This window comes from Onychostoma macrolepis, chromosome 01 (assembly GCF_012432095.1).
Source record: "Onychostoma macrolepis isolate SWU-2019 chromosome 01, ASM1243209v1, whole genome shotgun sequence".
NCBI classification, from domain to species: domain Eukaryota; kingdom Metazoa; phylum Chordata; class Actinopteri; order Cypriniformes; family Cyprinidae; genus Onychostoma; species Onychostoma macrolepis.
The window spans coordinates 25,930,125-25,953,219 of NC_081155.1; the positions used below are offsets into that span (position 1 = coordinate 25,930,125).

At 34.9% G+C, this 23,095-nt stretch overlaps 1 protein-coding gene across 1 annotated transcript in view; it reads right to left on the reverse strand.

The window, feature by feature from the left end:
• The window catches only part of vps8 (VPS8 subunit of CORVET complex), a 143,956-nt gene that overhangs the window by 47,348 nt on the left and 73,513 nt on the right, over nt 1–23,095 (reverse strand). The window contains exons 26-36 of the mRNA XM_058758450.1: nt 22,117–22,236; nt 21,911–21,982; nt 18,825–18,944; nt 18,382–18,438; nt 18,203–18,285; nt 16,814–16,898; nt 16,629–16,727; nt 14,543–14,632; nt 13,636–13,682; nt 2,669–2,819; nt 605–694 (exon numbers count right to left, since the gene is read on the reverse strand). Of these exons, the coding sequence (XP_058614433.1) occupies nt 605–694; nt 2,669–2,819; nt 13,636–13,682; nt 14,543–14,632; nt 16,629–16,727; nt 16,814–16,898; nt 18,203–18,285; nt 18,382–18,438; nt 18,825–18,944; nt 21,911–21,982; nt 22,117–22,236 (1,014 nt within the window). The remainder of the gene's footprint in view (nt 1–604; nt 695–2,668; nt 2,820–13,635; nt 13,683–14,542; nt 14,633–16,628; nt 16,728–16,813; nt 16,899–18,202; nt 18,286–18,381; nt 18,439–18,824; nt 18,945–21,910; nt 21,983–22,116; nt 22,237–23,095) is intronic.

Sequence of the window (23,095 nt, forward strand, 5' to 3'; positions counted from 1 at the left end):
GTACCTGGATGTGATGATGATGGGGAAGCAGTTGCTCAAAATGGTTCCAACAGAAATCAAAACATAATTTATTTTATTACTTTGTACTTGTGATTAAAATATCAGGACAGTTTTATACTACTGGGCCAGTTTAGAAACCCATGTGTGTTAGATAAAGACCTGATTATGTAATAATAATACATATTAGAGCTATATTTACAAATATCCTGGCTCTGCCAAGCTTTATAATGGCAGTGAATGACTGTTGAGATGTTGAAGTCAAATAAAGTGGATTTATTGAATGAATGATGAATGAATGAAGGCATTTATTTCCCCCCCTGTAGCCGTTTGGAGTACCTTTTATAATGGATGGATGCACTTTATTAGACTTCAAAATCTCAACACCCATTCACTGCCATTATAAAGCTTAGAAAAGCCAGGGCATTTTTAATATAACTGACTGTATTTGTCTGAAAGAAGAAAGTCATTTACACCTACGATGACTTGAGGGTAAATTATGGGGTACTTTTTTATTTTGGGTGAACTATCCCTTTAAAGCAAGCATGGATCCTCTTTCCCAGTTTCCAAATCTACTGCAGACTTATGTAGTGTGATGAGCTCAAACCTGTAGCAGCACTTCAAAAGCTCCCTGCACATCTCCCTTCTTCTCCAGCAGGTAGGCAGTTGCCTCATGCAGCTTGTGTTTCTCTGTGATCTGTGATTAGACAAGACAGAGATAAGCCTGTCAATTGTGTTGCAGTCAAATTGTCAAGATTATCAAGACAAATGATCCACTCCAAGCCGCCCACTGGATGAACACGCTCAGACTCAGCCTGAGAGAGTGCTTAGGTGAGATTGTTTGTTTGCGAGAAACCATTTCCATAATGAAACATTCAAACACATTCTAAAAGTAAAGTAAAAAAGAGGGTTATGCGGAAGGCAGAGAAACACGAACCGGCATCCATGAATACAGTTGAATCCATGAATACAAAAACAGGGCAGCAGAGAGCAAGCTCAGAGAAAAAAAGGCAATACAGACTGACAGAAACACAGCAGCAAGCAGATGGATCTAGATATGGAGACATACACAAAGAGCAGTGAGACAAGAATAAGGCAAGACGGCAGGACTTTAGAGCTGCTGTATATGCATGCGTGTGTGCAAGGTGCCTGTTCAAATATTTAGCAGGTGCCACTCTTCCTCTGTAACAGTATTGATTCCTTCTGCCTGTCTCAGCGCTTCAGCACAGTGGATATCTCCCCTCCCTCTATTATTCATTCATTCATTCCTTCCTCCAGGCATCTTTCTGCCTGAGCCTGTCAACCGGCACTCTAATTACATCAGTTTGGCAACCTTTACATGCTCTATCAGTGGTTTCATGTTGATTGATTAGATAGTGTGTGGTCTCCTAATCGTCAACTTGCCATGCCAAACCTGTAGTATCAGAAGTGAATTCAGTAATCATCCGCATTTCAGTGCAAAAACAGTGTCTTATTTACTAATAGGCTGCAATGCAGTTTACCAAGATGCTAAACGTGGTGAAATCACACCAAAAAGCACCATTGAAGTCAATCTCAATCTTTCATTTTCAACATAACTTCCTTTTATGTAAATTAGGCTCATTATATATAGCGCCTTATTCATAAACTAGGCTATCTGTCTACGGCAATTAGCATCACGCTACTCAAACTGAAGGCTCTCACCCTTTATTGCATTGACAAAAATATCTGAAATATTCTGAAAATATATTATTTTAGCGGAAGAGATTTAAATTGACTTTCTGAGACTCCATGCAGAGAATAACCTGAAAAATGTATATTCATTAAATAAAATTCCATGACATTTTTGTGACTTTTAGCATTTTATTACATTTCATGCCTTTTCCTTTTTTTCAAATAACTTTTTTTTTAATTGCCAGATATTTGCAGGTTTTATTATGGGAGCCCTGTAAAATACACAATATAATTTAAAATAAATATCTGTGTATATTTTTTATTGATCGCTGCATTTGTTTATTAAATTATGTGGAAGAGTGTTATAACTGGGCATATCTTCACTTTTCACAATTTTAAAGAGCCGATCCAGATGCATTATGCAATTTGTGCTTAGCATATATTTCCAGGCACATTTAAGCTGATTCGTAGAATTTCTTTAATGGACTGGACTCGAAAACAACACAGACAATGTGTGCAAAATAAACAGTCAGCAAGTGCGATGTGTCCCGAGCCTGTATGCAAAATATGTTTTGTTTTTCAATATGTGCTGACAAAACTCATTTGAGCTTCTCAATAATAGACTAAACATTTGTGAGCCCTCACCAGTAAAGCTGGTCCTACAACTGACGAAAAAGGCCACATCAGGGTTAGGAAAACTCACAGGTATCACACACCGGATGCGTCATTCTGTACTTGCATTCTCAAGTTCAAGACTGCGAATCTATCACCATAAAGGCAAATGAACAAAGTCATGTCAATGAGTGTGACTATGGCGTAAAAATCCCGTAAAAAGGCCCATCCATATTATGTTCTTTCTACATTTAACGCATAGAATTTATTCAAGTCACAAAAACACATAATGAAAAATGTCAGGTACAGAATCTTCCATCTTCCAGAATGCAGCTGTCTATATGAAGGCAGCAGACCACAAGGCACCAACAGTCGATATGTGTGTATGAGGTTCATTGATTTATACCTGAATGGCCTCCTCCAGTCGGTAATCCTGAGAGGTCTTAAGGAAGGTGGTGACTTCCTGAGGACTGAACTGGCACAGTAGGTCCACTAAGAGCTCATGAAGATCTGGACCCAACTTCAAGACAGTCTGAGGATTCAGACCCTCTCTGGAGCTGTTACAGAAAAAGAAAACCATAAATCATGTCAGATTAATCGAGACTAGAGGAAACTGTCACAAAACACTACCAGAAAAAAGTTGTTTTAATAAACATGATTTGTTGCAAAATGGTCATTTTTTTGAATCATCAGACTATAGCTGTGAGCACTACTGTCCAGACTTACTACACAGAGCACATAAGAGCAGCCTGCTCAAGGCAGTCCTTCAAAGCCAACTTCTGTGTACTGATGTTAAGACCACTGGCTTGAATATGCCAGGAAACCTATCAACAGCCAGACCAAAACCAAGGACAAATAGACCTTAAATTTAAGCATGAAAACTCAACCGACGATAGAGAGTAGAATTTTTATCAAAAAAGCAAAGCAAATTAACATGACAAGCAATTTTCATGTGAATACTTGCTTTGGTGTACAGCGGTATTCTCTATAAAAGTAACTATAATACTATAGTTACTATAATAGTCCTCTATAATAGTTTTCTGATAGCAATAACGTCATTGCCCAGCTAATTCTGAAAAAACAGAGAGAACTGAAGAATGAGAAGGTGGCAAGAAAGGTGTCTTTCATTTATAGAGCATATAATTTACTGCCTATTCCAAAAATGCACATTAGCTATCATAACATTTTATTTAATTTATAATTAACATACTACCGTTCAAAGGTTTGGGGTCAGTAAGATGATCGTTATCATCAAGGCTGTATTTATTTGATCAAAAATGCAGTACAAACCATAATATTGTGAAATATTGTACATTATGACTTTAAAATGTAGTTTATTCCTTTTATGCCAAAGCAGCCATTTCTTCAGTGTCACATGATTCTTTTTAGAAATCATTATAATATGCTGTTTTAATGAAATATTTATTATTATCATCAATGTTAAAGAAAGAGATTTAACAAGAAAAAAATCTTACATTGTCATTCAAAGGTTTGGGATCAGTAAGATTTTTTAAAGAATTCTATTCTGCACATCAAGGCTACATTTATTTGATCAAAAAAAACAAAAACAAAAAAAAAACAGTAATATTGTATATTATTACAATCAAAAATAACAGATTTCTATTTTAAAATGTTATTTATTCCTTTAAAATATAATATATTCCAGGATTCTTTGATGAATAAAAAGTTAAAAAGAACAGCATTTATTCAAAAATATAAAGCTTTTCTAACAATATAAGTCTTTTCTACGATTAAAAAAAAAAAAAAAATCAATTTAACACACCCTTGCTGAATAAAAACTTTTTAACGGTAGTGAATACTGCTACAAAAGATTTCTATCTTAAATAAATTCTGTTCTTTCTTTATTTTTTATTTATCAAATAATCATGAAAAAAGTATCAAAAAGTTGATAATACATCAGCATATTAGAATGTTTTCATGTGACAGGTGAAAATTCAGCTTTGCATCACAGGAATAAATTATATTTTAAAGTATATTAAAATAGAAAATTATTCTTTTAAATTACAATAATATTTCACAATATTACTGTTTTTTCTGTATTTTTGATTAAATAAATATAAATCTTACTGATCCAAAACTATACAGTATAGAAATATCCTATATACATATGGTGTTTTAGGCCATACCATCCAATCCTAAGACTGTCTGTCTCTCCTGGGGAAAAGAAGTCCCTTTTCACAGAGCTCCAAATGGAAATCATGCGTGATTTGTGCATCCTCCTCTTGCTCTCTTTCTTTCTCAATCAAGTTATCATGTAGAGTGCTTTTCTCAGACCTCAATCATAGCCAAGCTCTCAAATCAAAGCCCAATCAGCCACCATCAGCTCCTGCTGCATGAGGCATGTGAGAGAGAGCACATCCTCATGTGAGACGTACTGTTCTACTCTGGTAAGGCTCTGTCATAAAACTATGAGGCATATGAGAATAAAGATGATATGAAGTGGTCAAAATCACAAAATTGCGGATTCTGAAAGTACACAGTAGAATTACAATAAAATAACGCAGAATACTGATATATACACATTCTCTAGCAGGTGTTTTCCTATCCAAGTGACAGTGAATGCTGTTTGTTTTTAAATACTAGAGAACAGATCAGTAGTATAGATTAGAAGGATAGTTTACCAAAAAAGTATCTCATTGTTTAATCACCCTCATGTTGTTCCAAATCTGCATGACCTTCTTTCTGCGAAATACTAAATTTTTTAAGAAAGTTTGTGCCCTTACAATGCAAGTTAATGGGGACCAAAACGTCTTTTTTGACTTTCATTGTAAAGCTAAATGAGTATCAAAGACACTGAGACATATTTATTTTTATTCCACAAAATCAAAAATCAATACAGGTTTGGAATTATATGAGGTTGAGTAAATAATGATAGACTTTTCATTCTATCGGTAAATATCTCTTTAAGAGAGAATAGGGTAAGATGTGTCAATAATGGGCGTCACCATGTAATGTAGCAAACTTTGCATATTTATGTCATAGAACCAAATCTCTCATGGCTGGTAACATACATTTTTACGTAATAGCAAACTTATCCATGTATACTAATATACAGAATATCATACATGTTGGTGAATTGCAAATGGGAAAAAAAGAAAAACGTCAACATCTGGATAAAGAATGGCCATTGCCATCTTTTTTTACCCCAAATGCTGGCTTTGGAGTAGTTCTTTCCTCATTTATGATCATATTTTGATTTGAAATGTAAATCGTTCACATATTGTCCTAAATGAACGATTCAACCAAACCATTTTTCAGAAGTCATATTTCTAAGGCTGTGTTAAATACTTTCTAATTACACTTTACAGAAAATTAGTTTTATCGTGTTCTAATTTCGTCTTGCCAAGAGGAAGTAAATCTTAAGTAAAAAGTGGCACAGCTTATGCCGCTCTCCTGAAAGTGTTAAAGTTTCTGCCAGAAGGTATAGTCACAGATGAGTTATTTTTACAGTGAAGTCTGTAGTGTGTTTATCACTGCTGTGACTGGCTTCATCACTAAAAGGAGGTTTTTATTTATACAAACTACCCTAAATGAACTCAACTACGTAGTCCAAGATGAGGCTCTGTGACAAATTGAGATGGGAGGTTGCTAAGGACAGGAAGATCGTGAGGTGAAACATGCTTTGAGGCTTGGCCTGAGAGGAGACAGCAGTCACACGGGGAGGACAGAGTAAATTCAGATGTTCTTCCACAGATGAGTTTTGGCCTTGAGGTGCCATGTGTCCTATAAAGGGCACTGCAGGTCAGCTACAGCAAAAGCATCGTTGTAGCTCTGAGGGTCTGCCATGACGCAGAAATGAGCAAGCACTGAAGTGTGACTGTGTCTGAAACTAAAAAAAAAACTGTGAATCTGGGCCGAGGTGAATGTGTAAAAATCCGAATATAGATTTCTAAACATTTTCAGTAATAAAGTAAGAAACGCAAAGGGTGTTGCTACGCACTTGCAAAGGTGTTCTGCATGGGTTTTAGTTAAAGTTAAAGTTACAGTGAAACAGAATGAATGACAGATCTTTTCTTCTATATTGTGAAACATACCAAGTACAACGAAATCAAAAAGTAGGGTGGAAACTTTTTCCATCGGTTGAGATGTGGGCATTGCACTCAGAAATGGAGGTAGACATAAACGCTAGCTTTCAATTGATCGTAAGAAATGATTTCAGAAGTCCAGCAGAGATTTTTTTTTTTTATATTAAAAATTACAGTCGTTTACAATAAAAATAATAGAAAGCATTTTTATTCATGCTGACTTTAAAAGAGCCCATCATCATATTATGTGTGTAAATACGATAAGTTAATTATTATTTTCATGTTATGGCTGATAACCAATAAAAACAATTACACATTAACTATAAATTAAGAGTTTTACCTCAATAAACTCCCAATTTGCTGATTTTTCATAGAAAGGTAGTTGTTATAGTAGTTTTGTTTAGGTTAATGGACCTAGAATATGGACATGTGAAATAAAGCATTAATATGTGCTTTTACAAGTACTAACATACAGCCAACATGATAGTAATATGCATGTTAATAAGCAACTACTGAATAGTGTTCCCAAATCTAAGTTGGGTTGCATTAAAGGTTCAATTCTCGCTATTAACAAATCATTAACTACGACTTTTGCCTCATATAAACTCCTAGTTTTCTGCTTATTAATAGTTAGTAAGGTAGTTGTTGTCACGTGTTTGAGTTCCTGTTCGCCCTTATTTGGTAGTTCCTGTTCTCATTAGTTAATCCTCGTTATAGTTCATTAGTTTCCACCTGTGTTTGTTAATTATCCCATTAGTTCCTTTCATTTGGTTAGTATTTATAGCCCTTCCTTTCCCCTGTTTCTTTGTCCTGTCTTATGTTGTTTGAAGAGGTTGTGTTTGCTCGTTCTGTGTGGATTTATTAAAAGATTCTTCATTTGAATACCTGACTCCTTCGTGCTCTATTGAGCTTCTAGCCCCAACAACCTGTGACAGAAGACAGGACCATAAAAGGACGAACTGGGCTGAGGAATTCCTTTTCGGCTTCCAGCAAGAGGGACGGCCGTTGGAGCATGGAGTGGCGTGGAGGAATTCCTGAGCGTGTTACATCTGGTGAGCTGAAGCAATTCTATGATTAACGTTTCCTTCCAGATGGGACTCAAAGAGGATTGATTGTTTTGTTTTCTAACTCCTGACGATTTCCGCAGACCCATAGCGGATTTTATAAATTATGTACTTGATTTAAGTAATTCCAAGTTCTTTGTTGATGTGGAGGATCCTAATCCTTCTCCCATCCGGAAGCCTGCGGACGCTCCAGCTCACCACAAGCCAGCGCACTCAAGCCCTCAGCTGTCAGCAGCAGCCTCCCTCACTGTGAACCAGAAGAGGAATAAGGACTGCTCTCAGCCCTCATTCCAGCCCCAGGGCTCGCTCCAGTGCCGGCTCCAGCATGCTCCGAGCTCCTGGATATGGCATTACCCCCAGAGTTCTCGGTGCCTATCCTCATCCCAGAGTCCGCTCAAAGGAGCTATCCTTCGTCTCCCTTGTCTCCGCTGGTCCTATCCAGCCTTCCTCTGCCTCCTCAGTCTCCTCCCGTCCAGTCCTCCATCTTCTCCGCTGGTCCCAGCCAGCTCCGCTCCTCCAAAGCGATCTCCAGTGCCGGCTCCTCCAGGGCACCCCCCAGAATTCCTCCGGGCACTGAAGGATCTAATTTCCCCCTGGAATTGTTTTTTTGGGGGGGTCCATATGCCCGTGGCCTTGGTGGCTGAGCCGGCTAAGGCCACAGAGGATCCGCCATGGCCTCCTGAGTCCCCTGATCCACCATGGCCTCTGGAAAGGCCAGCTCCACCATGGCTTCCTGATCCGTCCGCACCCCCTCCCCGATGGTACTGTTACAGCGCGGGATCTGTCACGTGTTTGAGTTCCTGTTTGCCCTTAATTGGTAGTTCCTGTTCTCATTAGTTAATCCTCATTATAGTTCATTAGTTTCCACCTGTGTTTGTTAATTATCCCATTAGTTCCTTTCATTTGGTTAGTATTTATAGCCCTGCCTTTCCCCTGTTTCTTTGTCCTGTCTTATGTTGTTTGAAGAGGTTGTGTTTGCTCGTTCTGTGTGGATTTATTAAAAGACTGGATTTATTAAGTTTAGGAATAGGGATGTAGAATATGGTCATGCAGAATATTTTTGTATAAGTTTATAAGTACTAATAAACAGCCAATATGTTATTTATAGGCAAGCTATTATATTGTATTTAAATAATAAGTTAACTAAAAAACAGTGAAAACTAAATTAAACTGTTTAAAATGCTACAGGACAAATTAATTTAAGCATCACAATGTGAACTAATGCACTGCTTTTTAAGATTTGCAAGATTTGCAAGATTTGCATTTCACAGAATTTTAAATTTTTAAAGATGGACTTAAAATGAATGACAGCAAAAGTAATTACAGGTAAAAACTTTCCACCTGCTTATGTAAACTTTGTACAAGTAAAAAAAAAAAAAATCTGATATCAACTGATTCCTGATGTGGTAGTGGTGTATTGTGCATTCCTAATATCGTGGTCTTTAGACTCTATGGGATTTTTCAACAGATGTTATTGACCGCATGGTGAAAAGTCTGATGACTGAAAAATTTTCTTCAGATTAAAACGAATTAATCGGTTTTCTCCACCAATCATCCAATAAGAAAATCTCACAGTAAAATGCATACATTGCAAGAAGGTCCGATCTCTCTGTTATCCTCAGTTCAGCTGTGTAAAGACGACAGCTGTGTAAAGAAGACTGTCCTCCTCTCTGCTTTATAACTACAGGCTGTCAACAGCAGCACGTACAAAACTCACTACAGATACTAATATTAATCCTTGAGTCCTGTTTGCCAAGGGCAGCAGAAGAAAGACGCAAACTAAAATGTGGGGGCTGGGTGTAATGGACTACAGGACAATATACAGGGTACAAGCAAATGAAATACTAGGTCTAGATAAATGTATGTGTGGGAGAGGTCATATGAGAAAAGAGATGAAGGAACAATGCTTAGGACAGAGATAGATGGTGACAGAGATGGCTGTTATTTTGATGGAGGACTGCACCTGCTCACTAATAAATGCTTTTACATGAGCAATACTGTTGTCTGATTAATATTAATGACAAAACAGACAATGCAGGTCTACTTAGCTACATTTACACTGCAAGCCCTAATGTATAGAATACACAATATTTTGAAACAAATTAGATGCAGCCTCTTAACTGCAAGGCATATCAGCCCTAGTCCTCTGGTATTTTCAATAAGAACATTTAGGGTAAACATACCTATTAAGCTCACGTACCCATTAAGCACACTTCCATTTTTGAGATCAGATTATAAAAAGAAAAAATAATTTATTATCCTAACTGATGTCTTAACCAATTGATATGTTTCTTACTATATACCTCCTATAATTTCAAGTCAATCAGATCATTGCATACTGAGATATGGGTCTACATGTGTTCACATGGTCTGGCGGCCATTTTGAAAGCTGTCTAAAAACTTTCACCAAAAGAGGAGCCTCTTAAATGTGCGTTTTTTAGATGTTTAAGCCTTTATTTTGGGTAAATTTCACTAATTATTGTAAAATTAAGAGATTAATGTTCAGACTTTTGCATATTATAACCTGGAACTTGGATGTGGGAAATAATTACATTAGATGCAAAAGATTTCAGCAACATAGCGCAGATGCTACAGAACACAGTTAGCTGACTAGCTGTATAAGATTGTAATTGCTAACATATTACTGCACAGGCATTACTGGCTTGTACTTTTACATCCATAATATTATAAATTGACAGTTTATTGCTGGTCTGTCGTTTTACAGTGCTGTCATTTTTAAAGATTTCATTTTATTTTAAAGTGAGCTTAAAGGGTACATGACTATGAAAATCACACAGCTTTAGTGTAACATCAATAAGAAAAAGTATAATTTCATAGATATTGTTAATAATAGTTGTTCATATTATAATATGTATGAACTTAATACATGACCTGGACTATTTATTTAGCAAAATCCTGTCATTTTAATAAAATTGAATTTATTAAAGATTGTTGCTGCTCCAATTAAGCTCAGTGTGCTCTCTTTAAGCTCTTCCACATTGAACGTCTATGTAAATACCGTATTGTCCCGAATATAAGACGACCCTGATTATAAGACGACCCCCCCTTTTTCCAGATGTACATTTTCAGGGCTCGCAAAATCGCTAGCCCGACGTCCCGGGGCTATTGTGTTTTCCAGTCGGGCTACCAAAATGTATCACCGCCTGCCCGACGGGCTCCTTAAATACAGATCTCGCGCGGGGGTCCTTAAAAAACTCTGAAAGTGAGTTGTATCAAAATTAAGGCCATAAAAAGTTCTAAATACGTTAAATGGTATAAGAAAAGTCTTAATTATAATTTCAAGAGGTCTTACAGTTGGGGACGGAAAGACAAGAGTCGCGATACGGCAGGATTAAACTTCAAAAGGCAATGATGTCATTGAATAAATAATGAGCGCTGCACGTTTCAAGTCAAAACACGGCGTGGATGTCTTTATGTGAATGTATCTGAAGGGAACCGACTGTCCTCAGAAACGTGTCGTTGGCATTTTAATTTCATTTGACCTATTATTCCTGATAAAGCAGCGTTTATGAGCGCAGAGCTGCTTTGTGTACAGCGTTTCCGGGGAAACCGCAATATTTCAGCGCTCCTAAAGCGCCACCTCGTGGCAGAGAGTGAATCTGCATTTCCAATAAGCCTTTCTTGCTGTTTATGGTCAGATCAATGCAAATATCAACTCATGTTTTTACGCAGCAAACACATAGAGTTGTAAATGAGAAAGAAGTTGATGTGCCCTCTATAAATCTAAACAATTAAGACAGTAATATTTATACGTTTTAAATTAACATAATTTATATGCTTGATTGATCCCTTTTCATAAAAACGGTCTATAGCCTGAAACGCTGTTGTATAAGAATTTTGTTTTTGTGAAAACCTGTATCTGAACTGTAAATCATGTAATTTTATGGCTCAAAACTGTATGTTACCATAGACATTGTCCAACCCCGCTCATTCTGTGTTCGTTTTACTTGTGCAGCTCTTAAAATGGGTCATAAATTGCCTTAGATACCCTGTAAATAGTGAAATAAAATTCCTTCCTTCATATTTGTTGATATTTGTGTATTGAAAATATTTTTGATTGACATTTAAACTCCTATCTGATTTTCTATATTTAAAAAAATAATAATAATAATAAAATAAAATAGTAATTTTTTTAATTCGGGCTAGTTAAATTAATTTTCGGGCTACCAAAATTTGAAGAGTACCTGCCCGAAGGGCTACCAGGGATTTTGAAATTTTGCGAGCCCTGATTTTGGAAAAAGGCTTTTTGAAAACCAAATCTTGTTTTTGTTTTTTTTCTCTCCCTGTAAAAACACATTTTTTCTTAAATTATTTTCAAATTGCATATTTTTCCTATTTTAATTTTTGTTTTGAAAGTATGGTAAATACTGGTAAAATGTACCAACAATGACATTGAAAAATATACACTTTTTGAAACACCATAAAAATAACAGGTAGCCCATCTTAATTATATAACATTTAGGCTATCAATCTCATAGTAGCCTACCAAAATTTTATTAACAGTAGAAGTGAAATCTTATTGTAGTCTTCAAATCTGAGTACGGTCTTATGTTTTAAAATCACTTACAGAGGAAGTTTGTTCCCATCAGGCTAACATGACAGTCACGACTCATGCCGCTGTAAGCTTTTCTTTTTCTTTTATTTTCACTCGCGATCTTCTAACATTATTACAACACACATTACATTACATATTTCATGGCACACTCGTTTTATGCGTTTTTGGCGCCACCTATTGTTGTGGGTGTGTTACTGACATGTCAAAGTCTAGACCCCGAATATAAGACGACTGCGTTTTTTCAGATGTATTTCCAAGAAAGAAACATCATCTTATATTCGGGTCAATACGGTACTTCATAAACAGACTTTAAATATTAACTGATGGTTGTCTCTTTAAGTTAAGTTAATCAATTTTATATGGATTCTGTCAAGTGTCACTCAAATCTGCAGACTGGCTTTGATCTTTGGCAACTAGCATCAACTTTTCCAGACTGTAAATCTGTGGAAAATCGGGGCAAAAATGTAGTGTATTCCAGCCTTAAGAGACTATAGATAAGTTGACATCCATTTAAAAAGAGGTTTCATAATGAGGCTAGTTTCTGTGTTCCTCATGAATGAAATGTTTTATTGGTTTGTTTTATTTAATTTTTGAATGTGTTACTTAGCTGAACGTGGACTAGTATAGATGTTGCAATGTGCTTAGATGACACTTCATTATGAATATATAACTGATCGACTTGAATGCCTTGTTGCTTGATTTTAGTGTTCTATTTTTTTTAGATTGTACTACTTTGTACCTTCAAAAGAATATTTTATATATATATATATATATATAGTTTTGAATAATTAAAATGTTTTTGGAAGAAGTCTCTTCTGCTTACCAAGGCTGTATTTATTTGAACAAAAATATAGTAAAGAAAGTAATATTTTTTACAATTTAAAATTACAGTTTGAATATATTGTAAAATTAAATATATTACTGTGATGCGAAGCTGAATTTTCCACAACCATCCAATTGGATATTTATAAAAAAAAGAAGAAAAAAAAAAGAGAAAGATATTAATACTTTTAGCAACAAATTCAAATAGATGCCTTTTTTTTTTTCTTCTATTCATCAAAGAATCATAAAAAAATTACTTTTTTTTTTCTCCACAAAAATATTAAGCAGCATAAACTCTTTCATACACTGATAATAATAAGAACCATTATGGAGAACCAATAATAATTGACAATATTTGAGCAACATATCAGAATGATTTCTTAAGGATCACGTGACACTGAAGACTGGAGTAATTGCTGCTGAAAATTCAGCTTTGCATCACAAGAATAAATTCTATTTTAAAATCTATTACAACAGAAAAACATTTCAACGTTTTACTGTATTTTTAATCAAATAAATGCAGCCTTGATATGCAGAAAACACTTATTTAAAAAATATATAAAAATCATATTCCAAATAATTATAAAAAAATGTTGGTAGTGTAGTTTAAGTAAATAATTTTTATGGCCAGTATTTTCAGTTGACCTGCCGTTTTTAGGTTTGCGTGGATGGTAAGGAAACAAAAAGAGAATGAATGGTAATGGTGTTTCTCTGCTAGCCCTGGAGAGAGATCTATGAGGTGTGAAACTTTAACTGTACACCATCACACCATTACAAAAAACAGCACAACACCGACAGAAGGCACGTAAAATGAAACAAAACTGCAGAATAGAGAGAGCGTTGCAGAGGGTGCTGCTATTATTACCTGGGGTTCAGGAGGCACTTCAGAAACTGGAACACCAAATAGTCGTCCTACAGACACAGAGAGTTCAACATCAAAATATAGTTCACTTTCAAACGGATTGCAGTCATGTCAAGTTATAACTTGACATCTTCTATGTCAAATCGCAATGTATTGCAATTCTTGTTAAATTGCTCAAATACTACAGCCAGATACTGTGCCTGGCATTTTCCTTTTGCCATTACTTGTACTTTATTTGAGATAACTCTACGTTTGTAAGCAGAACACCATTTTTCATCTCCATTGACATAAAATGATTAAACCCTGAGAGCATGATGTTATGGGTCTGGCTTGTGCCAGTAAAAATCCACTAGTGTTCTTGTCATCGTTAATTTACCAAATGCTCCAGACTTTAATGAACTACACATGATTAAAACAGCATTAATGTTATTCTCACACTAGTCTTTGACTGTGAAAAAAAAAAAAAATCCCTTAACACTTGTTTATTTTCTCCTCATTTCCCTCATATCTTCTTCTCATCGGCACATATGTTTGCACAAGCAGGCTTTTCAATTAGCACCTTTCTGTCAGTGTGCGAGAGATAACGCAAACCCAATTACACACAGCACTGCAGATAGAGCCTAATCCATTTACTGATACACACACACACACACACATGCACACGCGTGGGCCTCAGGGGGTCCTCTTCCTTCTCACACACTTTCACTGACACTATCTTGAGATGAGTGAATAGGAGCCCAGACAATGCAACACATATATTTACACACACAAAAACGGAGAATCAAACACTGTCAGGGTCCTTTAGAAACGCTATTCTTAACAGTCCAGCCTTTTGGAAGATAAACTGTGTGTGTCAAGCTAACATCAAGTCAACAGAGAGAGAGCGCTGACATACGGCAATGCGGCATACCTGCAGAGATGTGCTGATAGACTGCACCTTGTCTGCAAAGTGCACTGCAACAAGCTCTGCTGTCTTAGCTGAGTTAATGCTGACCAGATCCTGCAAAAAGAAAAACAATGACATGCCAGTGAGCATTCATAACATCAGCCAATCCGGTAGTAGACTAGTAGCATTTTCTTAGTATTAGTTGGGTCCTAAGGTCTAATAGTAAAAACATTTTTCCATTTTTCTTTTTACAAATAATATTGTTGGCATAAGAATTTGAATTAAACGCTTTGTCAAAATAAATATAATGTGAATTTCAGAATTTTGGTATGCTGCGTCAACCCTGTAAAGCCTGTCATATGAAGTAACAGTCTAACAAAAACAATTTCTTTATATATACACTACCAGTCAAAAGTTTTTGAACCGTAAGATTTTGAATGTTTTTTAAAGAATTCTCTTCACCAAGCCTGCATTTATTTGATCCATAAAAAGTGCAATTTTGAAAGATTATTTTTTAAAATAACAGTTTTCTATTTGAATATATTTTAAAATGTAATTTATTCCTGTGATTTCAAAGCTGAATTTTTAGCATCATTACTCAAGTCTTCAGTGTCACACGATCCTTCAGAAATCATTCTAATATGCTGATTTGCTGTTCAAGAAACATTTATTTATTCATTTTATTATCATCACTATTTAAAACAGTTCAGTACATTTTTTTCAGGATTCTTTGATGAATAGAAAGATCCAAAAATCGGCATTTATGTAAAATAAAAAGCTTTTGTAAAATTATACACTATGACTATACCATTCAAAAACTTGGGAGTCAGTGTAATTTTTTAATAGAAAATTTATAGACGTAATAGAAAATTAAATTTTAATAGAAATTCATACTTTTATTTAGCAAGGATGATTTTTTTGATCAAAAAGGATGATACCGACATCTATAATGTTACAAAAGATTTTTATTTCAGATAAATGCTTTTGAACTTTCTATTCTTCAAAGAAACCTGAAAAAAATTCTACTTGGCTGTTTTCAACATCATAATAATAATAAAAAAACTTTGAGCAGCAAATCAGAATATTAGAATGATTTCTGAAGGATCATGTGACTGGAGTAATGATACTAAAAATTCAGCTTTGAAATCACAGAAATAAATTACATTTTTAAATATATTTACATAGTGTTAAAAATATTTTTATAAAAATATATACTGTTTTTGCTGTACTTTGGATAAAACATGCAGGCTCGGTGAGCAGAGAAATCTTACTGTTCAAAAAATTTGAATGGTAGTGTATATGTTATTTGTTGAGCATCAAATTTTATACATCAGTCTTACAGCTTATATAGCTTGATATACTTTAGGGAGGGAAAAAACAGATTATGGAGGGAAAAAACAGCTGAGAAAAATAGTGCAGATTTATTACAAAAATATGCAATTTTGTACAGATGCTGACATTTATATGACCAAAAATTAAGATTAAATTCTGCAGATTTTAATGTAAACCAATGAGAGCTTTATATCAGTATATAGACTACTTGCATAAAATAGTATAAATATCAGATCTACCAATAATGTCTTAGTAAGATAATATTTTAATGCTTACTTTTATAATCAAAGCTCTGCAGTTTCAAAACATATAATGCATTGCAATGAAAAGAAATAAGATGAATTAAACATTCCTCAAAAGTCATTTTTGATACTCACATTTGAACATTTCATTTTTTTCCCTAAAAAATAATGTATGATAATCAAGTAAACCTAAGTTGCTTCAGTCCAGTAACTGTTCATCTTGAAATATTATTAACAATATTATTCTTGCATTTACTTTTAAAGATTTCAAAGCAAAAAGACAAGTGAACCACAACTTGAAGGTGGAAAATTTTAGGGTTATATAACAAATGTTCGTTTTTAAACCCAGACTCAACTGAAAGGCAGTCACAAATAATGCAATGGCATTGACTGATTTTTAGAGCTCTCTATTTTAACAATCAGAGTAAGTCATTTGGAAAAAGACCAATGACTGAACAAGATGAGAGAGAGAAGGAGTGTGCTCTACCTGGAGTGTGCTCTAGGGGACAAAGCATTTGAAGCCTTGTTTGACTCACCTTGATGTGTTGAAGGGCTTTGACCCACACCAACTGTTTCTCCTCTGAGCTGTAGCCTGGCATGGATAGGATGTTATGGATGTAGTTGAAGAGCTCCTCCTGGAGTTCGAGATAAAGATTTAGTACAGGAATAACAAGAGTGACAGGCAAGAAAAGAGTGAAATGAATGGATTAAGGCTGAGTACCTTTCTCAAAGGGTCTTTCAGGTAGCAGTCAACAATTTTGTCGTAAATGTGCTTTTTGTCATACATAAACTCGCAGATCTGATAACTGAAAGAGCAAAAACAAAACAACAACACTGGCTAATGAGTAATAATAACAACAAAAAGGTTTGCTCTTCAGTAGATTTTCAATGTCTTCGCCTTGAGGAAATCAATATGATGCATTCAATAGAAGTTGTTAGATGCATCATTGATTTAACCTTCTAGCTTTTGAAGTCTTGCTTAGAGTGGATCACTATGTTTCCAACTATTTTTTAGACCATTACATTTTCTTTTCTGCATTTCAGCACAGTTAACCACATTTTCACCCCTTTATGCTTAAAGGTAATTCTCATCACTTTAATACAACGTTTTACTGTAATATAAGGAAAAAATAGCACAAAACAAATTTTATTTTACATCAACAAAAAATGAAAAGCAGTGCAACCAATACAACCATGATATACGCCATCATTCAAAAGTTGGGATTGGTAATATTTTTGTATGTTTTTGAAACAATGCAAGTCTCTTCTGCTCGCCAAGGCTGCATTTACAATATTTGTTAAATAAATACAGTAAATACATAAATATTAAGAAATATTACAATTTGAAATAATTGTTTTCTATGAGAATATATGTTAAAATATGATTTATTCGTGAGTCACAAAGCTGAATTTTCAGCATCATTACTCCAGTCTTCAGTGTCACATGATCCTTCAGAAATCATTCTAATATGCTGATTTGCTGCTCAAGAAACATTTCTTATTATTATCATTGTTGAAAACAGTTGTACTGCTTCATATTTTTGAGGAAATTGTTTTTTAGGATTTTGTGAATGATCAAAAGATCAGCATTTACTTTATTGTTTGTAACAATGCATATTACATAGTCTTTAATATTTATGCAGAATTTATTTAAGTAAAATATAATTCCATATTTCTTTCTTTTGATTCAGGGTGAAATATGATCTGGACGTGGTCTTGACTGGTTTCATGATGCTCATCTAAGTGAACTTTGGTCATTTTTTCAAGAAAATATCTAACTAACATTTATGTATCTGTAACAGAAATGTTCTATAATAGTAACCTAATTAAGGTGCATATTAGTGAGTTGACTCTACAGTGTAAATCTAATTTATCAACCAGATTTCCAGAGAATAATTAAATATATGTCTCCTCAAATCATACGCCGGGCCGTTATAAATTATGATTTGCTTTGATCTATGAGTGGTTCATGTTGTACGGTAGAAGATGGATGACTTTATTGTTCAAAAAATAAATCATGTTTTGACTATGAAGTTAAAAGACTTCAGCTGTATATTTGTTTGGTGGATGAAGCAAATCTGTTCTACTTTCTGATTGGAAGATATCTTACAATTCTGCCTTCTCTGCAAGGTCAAGGAGATGCCCCTCATCAAACTGGACCACGCCACCAACCTGCAGCAGCTCCAGCAGAACCTGACACATGTGAAGATCGTACGATCAATCAATTAATGTTTTCACAAATCCTGAGTAAAATTAAAGATGGTTTCAAGATGGTTTTTGTGTTCCTACCTGCTGTCTTTCTGTATGTCTAGAGTCATCATCTGGACTACATAGAAACTCTAGAACCTGCAAAAGAATGACCAAAAAAAAAAACACTTTTCAAATAGGAAAGGCAGAATAATTCTAAAATCACAACTATCAGCTTCCCTGTCGGTAGACGAAAAGCTTCCAGACTGGTTTTAAATTGATGCAATCTAATTAAGAACAGTCCCCAACGCAGGGTGCAAAATCCTGAACTGTTTAACATGCAGAAAAACAAGCATAATGCTTCTAATACGGGAGAGCTATTTTTACAGAAGCTGCTAATTGTCTTTACCAGCACTAACACCTTCTTAGAAACATTCTCTTGCTTTAACCATTATAGCTCGGATGAAAAAAATGACAGCATAGTGCAAATGGAAAAGGTGAGGGACTGACAAATGGACTGTGAAAGAAGCAGACAGTCATGTTACCTGGTCAAACAGCTTCCGGTTAACAAAGAGGGTATTATCAGGTTTGGCAAGTTGTCGTGCAAGGAAGGTGAAAAGACAGCCGACTTGAGACGGGGTGAAGTCAGAATTGTCCACCATAACCTGAAAAGTGCACACACACAGGGAATTTGTTAGTGTCTGTATATATACAGAGTGAAAAATGTTTAAAATTATTTTTTAAAGATTATTGGAGTGTGTTTTACAAGAAAATACTATTTCAGTCTTTCTAATTCAAAAGGTCAAATTTAATTGAATGAGTTACTTGCCATTTCTTTGTAATTATTTGTGTTCAAACACATAAGTAAATTTTGTAACACTTTAATTTAGGGTCTTTTAACTTGTTGATTATTAGCATGCATATTACTAGAATATTAGCCATTTATTAGCACTAATTATGCACATATCAATGCCTTATTCAACATGACCTTATAATACATCCCCAATCCTACCCAATACCTAAACTTAACAACTACCTTACTAACTGTTAATAAGCAGCAAATTAGGAATTTATTGAGGGAAAAGTTGTAGTTAATAGTGAATAAGTGTTCCCTATTCTAAAGTGTTACCGTAAATTTGAATGGAAATGCCAAAGTCATGTTTACTTTGTGTTTTGTCATCTAATCAACTGATGCAAAAACTTTTTTTTTTAAAAAGTAAAAATGCCTCTGGCATTGGAATTGGTGCACAGAGGGAGATCTGACTGACAGGCTTGTCCAACGAAAGTTATTCTTCTGCGATTTAGGACATTTTACTTAAGGATTGAGATTATGATAAGTGGTGCAATATTCAATTATAAGGCCGTTCATTAACATCTGTAGTGAATATTTGAGTTTCTAAAGTTGTGGTGCAGGTTCTAATTATTGACTTATTGATAATGTTCATTGTGCACACTTGATACTTATAACTACTACTTATATATACTTAAAAAAATTAAAAGTAAGCATTACTCATGAACAATAATACTAATCTTTTAAAAATAAATTAATTAATTAATTTTACAAACAAAAAGTTAACTTAAGAATGGAGTGTATCCTTTACTTGAAAACATGCTTTTCTTAGCTTTTACCAAGTAAATCCTACCCCATTTTTTTTTTTAGGAGTAGTTAAGACTCTTGTTTGTGACATTATCTTACCTCACAAACATTGAACCAGGCTTTCCAAAATCCCTTGATTTTGGAACTTTATGGAAAATTAATCTAAGCAGAACTTGTAAAAAATGTTGAATTATGTGGAATGGATTCAAATATGATAAAACGTGTTTAACTTTCTGAATGATATAAGCATTTTAGTTCTGCTGGATATTCGGTGGAGTTATGTGGGATACCATGGGGGCCAAGGTAGTGCTCTCTGTTTTTTATGAATGAGCAAATGATTACAGATGGAGAGAAAAGGAGAGTGTGTGGATGTTGATTTGAGTTGCTGAAGGCTCTTGAATGAGCTGTGATGAGGAGGGGGAGGAAGAGTGCATGACTGAGTCAGTTCTCCAGCAGATAAAATTATCCCATTCGCATGATTTACATTCCAATGACAGAGTGAAGAATCATTTCAGAGCCAAATGCTTTTTACACAGATGGAGGGAAAGCTGGGTGAGCATTCGTATTAGGGCTGCACAATTAATCGAATTTCTAATCGCGATTACGATTATGGATGCCACGATTACATAATCGTTCAAAGCCGCGATTACAAAAATGAATAAACAATTAAAAATGCCCACTTGCATTATTCTGTGTGCTTAAGAGGTGTTTGCAGTGCGGGCTTTAACAAACTCAAACAAAATAGCGGTACTCGTTTGAACTGCGCACTGACCTTTTATCCGCTCGCCTCAAAAGAAAACAGCACAGCGCGAGCTTAGAGCGTATGCGTTTATTACAGTGACCAGTCGCGATCACGCACTAAACAACACTGCGCTGAACTCGAGTACTTCTTACTGGATTTCACAGAGTTCTCCAGTACAAATCACGTCTCTTTAATTTAAACTAGTTTAAAGCCAAATAAATCGGAGCTGTTATTCTCATCAACACTGATGCAGAAAGCAGCAGAAACAGTGCAACAACGATCCAGTTAGAAGACGTTTCAATCCACAAATCACCCACATTCACCATAGTTTTACTGTATTACCACTAACGGTAACAATGCGGTGGCAGAAAAGTAGGATATTCATATTGAGTATTATTATATTATTAATATACTAAATATGTTAAAGGAGTAATGGAATATACTGTAATTCCATTATTTTGTTAATTATTCTACCAGTTGATGTGGATTTGTAATTGACAATGTCTTTAGGCTACTGTTTTTCAATGCAAACATCATGGAAACCATATAGTTAGGCTACTTTTTTACCATGGTAATGAGGTGCTGTACTTTTGGTTATGTATGTATGTATATAAAAGATGAGGCTTTTACAGTTTTCACAATGGTACTGTTTTTGTTAATAAAAATAAATGTACATCTGAATCCCAACTCAAGCTCCTGCTCCTCTGAACTCAAGCTTCTGTTCTAATGTGCATTTCTAAGAGACAAAACTTGTAATATTATTAATACATGTTCAGTGCTACCAAATCAGGTGCTGGTGCCACTGCTCTCAAATGTTAGTCTGGAGCCCTGATAAAATAAATTGTACTGAAAAATGTTACTGTAATTTGAAATTTTGTCTGTTTAATTGTAAATGAAATATATAGCTTTAGTAAATCATTTTTTCTTTTTTTTAATTTTAGTTTTAATATAACATTATTATACCATGCATAATTTTACCTTTTTTTGTTTAAAGAAGAAACCAAACCAATGTATAGTTGACATTTGAGGCTCAGAGCTATAGAAAAGCTATTAAAGTTCAAGAGTGTTTTCAGCCTTTTTTATACATTTTATATAAAAATATGGCATGCAGCTTCAAACAATGGCATAAATATGTTCAAAATAATCGTTATTAATTATGGTTATTAATTACAATTTCAAGGGAATAATCGACACTTATGATTTTTGTCATAATCGTGCAGCCCTAATTCATATGTATGTGTGTGCGTATGTGTATGAGATTTGTAGGCAAAAGACAGTGAGAAATGTTTCACCTTTAGTAAAATGTCCACAATCCTTTGCTGGTACTCCAGAGCCTGTTTGTCATTCTTGAAGTCCTCAAATGTCTGTGAGGCAAGGAGATATTAATATTCAGATCTGATTAAAGGGCAGAGGAACTACACCCTACATGTATAACACATTAGTAGAGCACTGATGATTTTAATAATACATATTGATTTATGGATTAGCTGATGCACACCAGCGCCAGGACGTTGAGGAACTCTCGAGTGTCGAAGTGCAGAAGAGTTCGAATGTATGGATACACTTCCTCTTCCTGTGCAGCCTCCACCGAATGCAGACGAATGAGAAACTCAAACACCTGGAACGCATTCAGAAATACAATATAAATTGCACAGCATTGCTTTTCAATGATTTTTTTCTTTTTTAAGGTTACCTTTGCTGTCATCGAACACTTACATAATGTTATTCTTTTAAAACACTAATAATTGATGAACTTTTATATATAGTATTCAAGTAAAAAAGCCTCTCCTATATTCTGGATGTATGTGCTCGTGGGCCAATCCCTCTACACAATAACTAAATCAAAATTCAACCCATTATCATCGGAGTACAGTACAGGGCTGACTAGTTGCCATGGTGACCAGGTGGTACAGTTTCCTGCTAGTGTGTGTGTGTGTGTGTGTGTGTGTGCGCAGCACAGACCAAAAGATTAGCCATTATCTCCCATTCACACACACATAAAGTGAGGTAATTGGGCATCATTTGGAGGTGCTCATCTTGGCGATGACAATGTTGTGTTTTACATCAGTGACGTGGTTTTATTTCAGGAAGAATTTGGACGTGCAGATGTGACATTGTGTGTGCATAGGAATGTGTGGATGTGTGTCATTGCAATGAAGGATCAAAGAGGAACAGGAGTCTCTCTGTGCACATGTGTCCCTTTGAACATGACCCCTTAGGGCCCAAAAGATGATACGCCACTTGATGATACAATTTACTCCTTGCTGTAAAAATTTACTCCTTGCTGTAAAACATACATTACACACCGTTAAAAATACATATATTTATAAACACATATAAATACATACACAAGCATACATATGTGTGCATACATTTAATTGGTCACTGAGTCACTATGGCTGCATTTACACTGCAAGTCTTGATGACCAATTCCGATTTTGTGACTATATATATTTTTTGGACGACGTGCTTACATT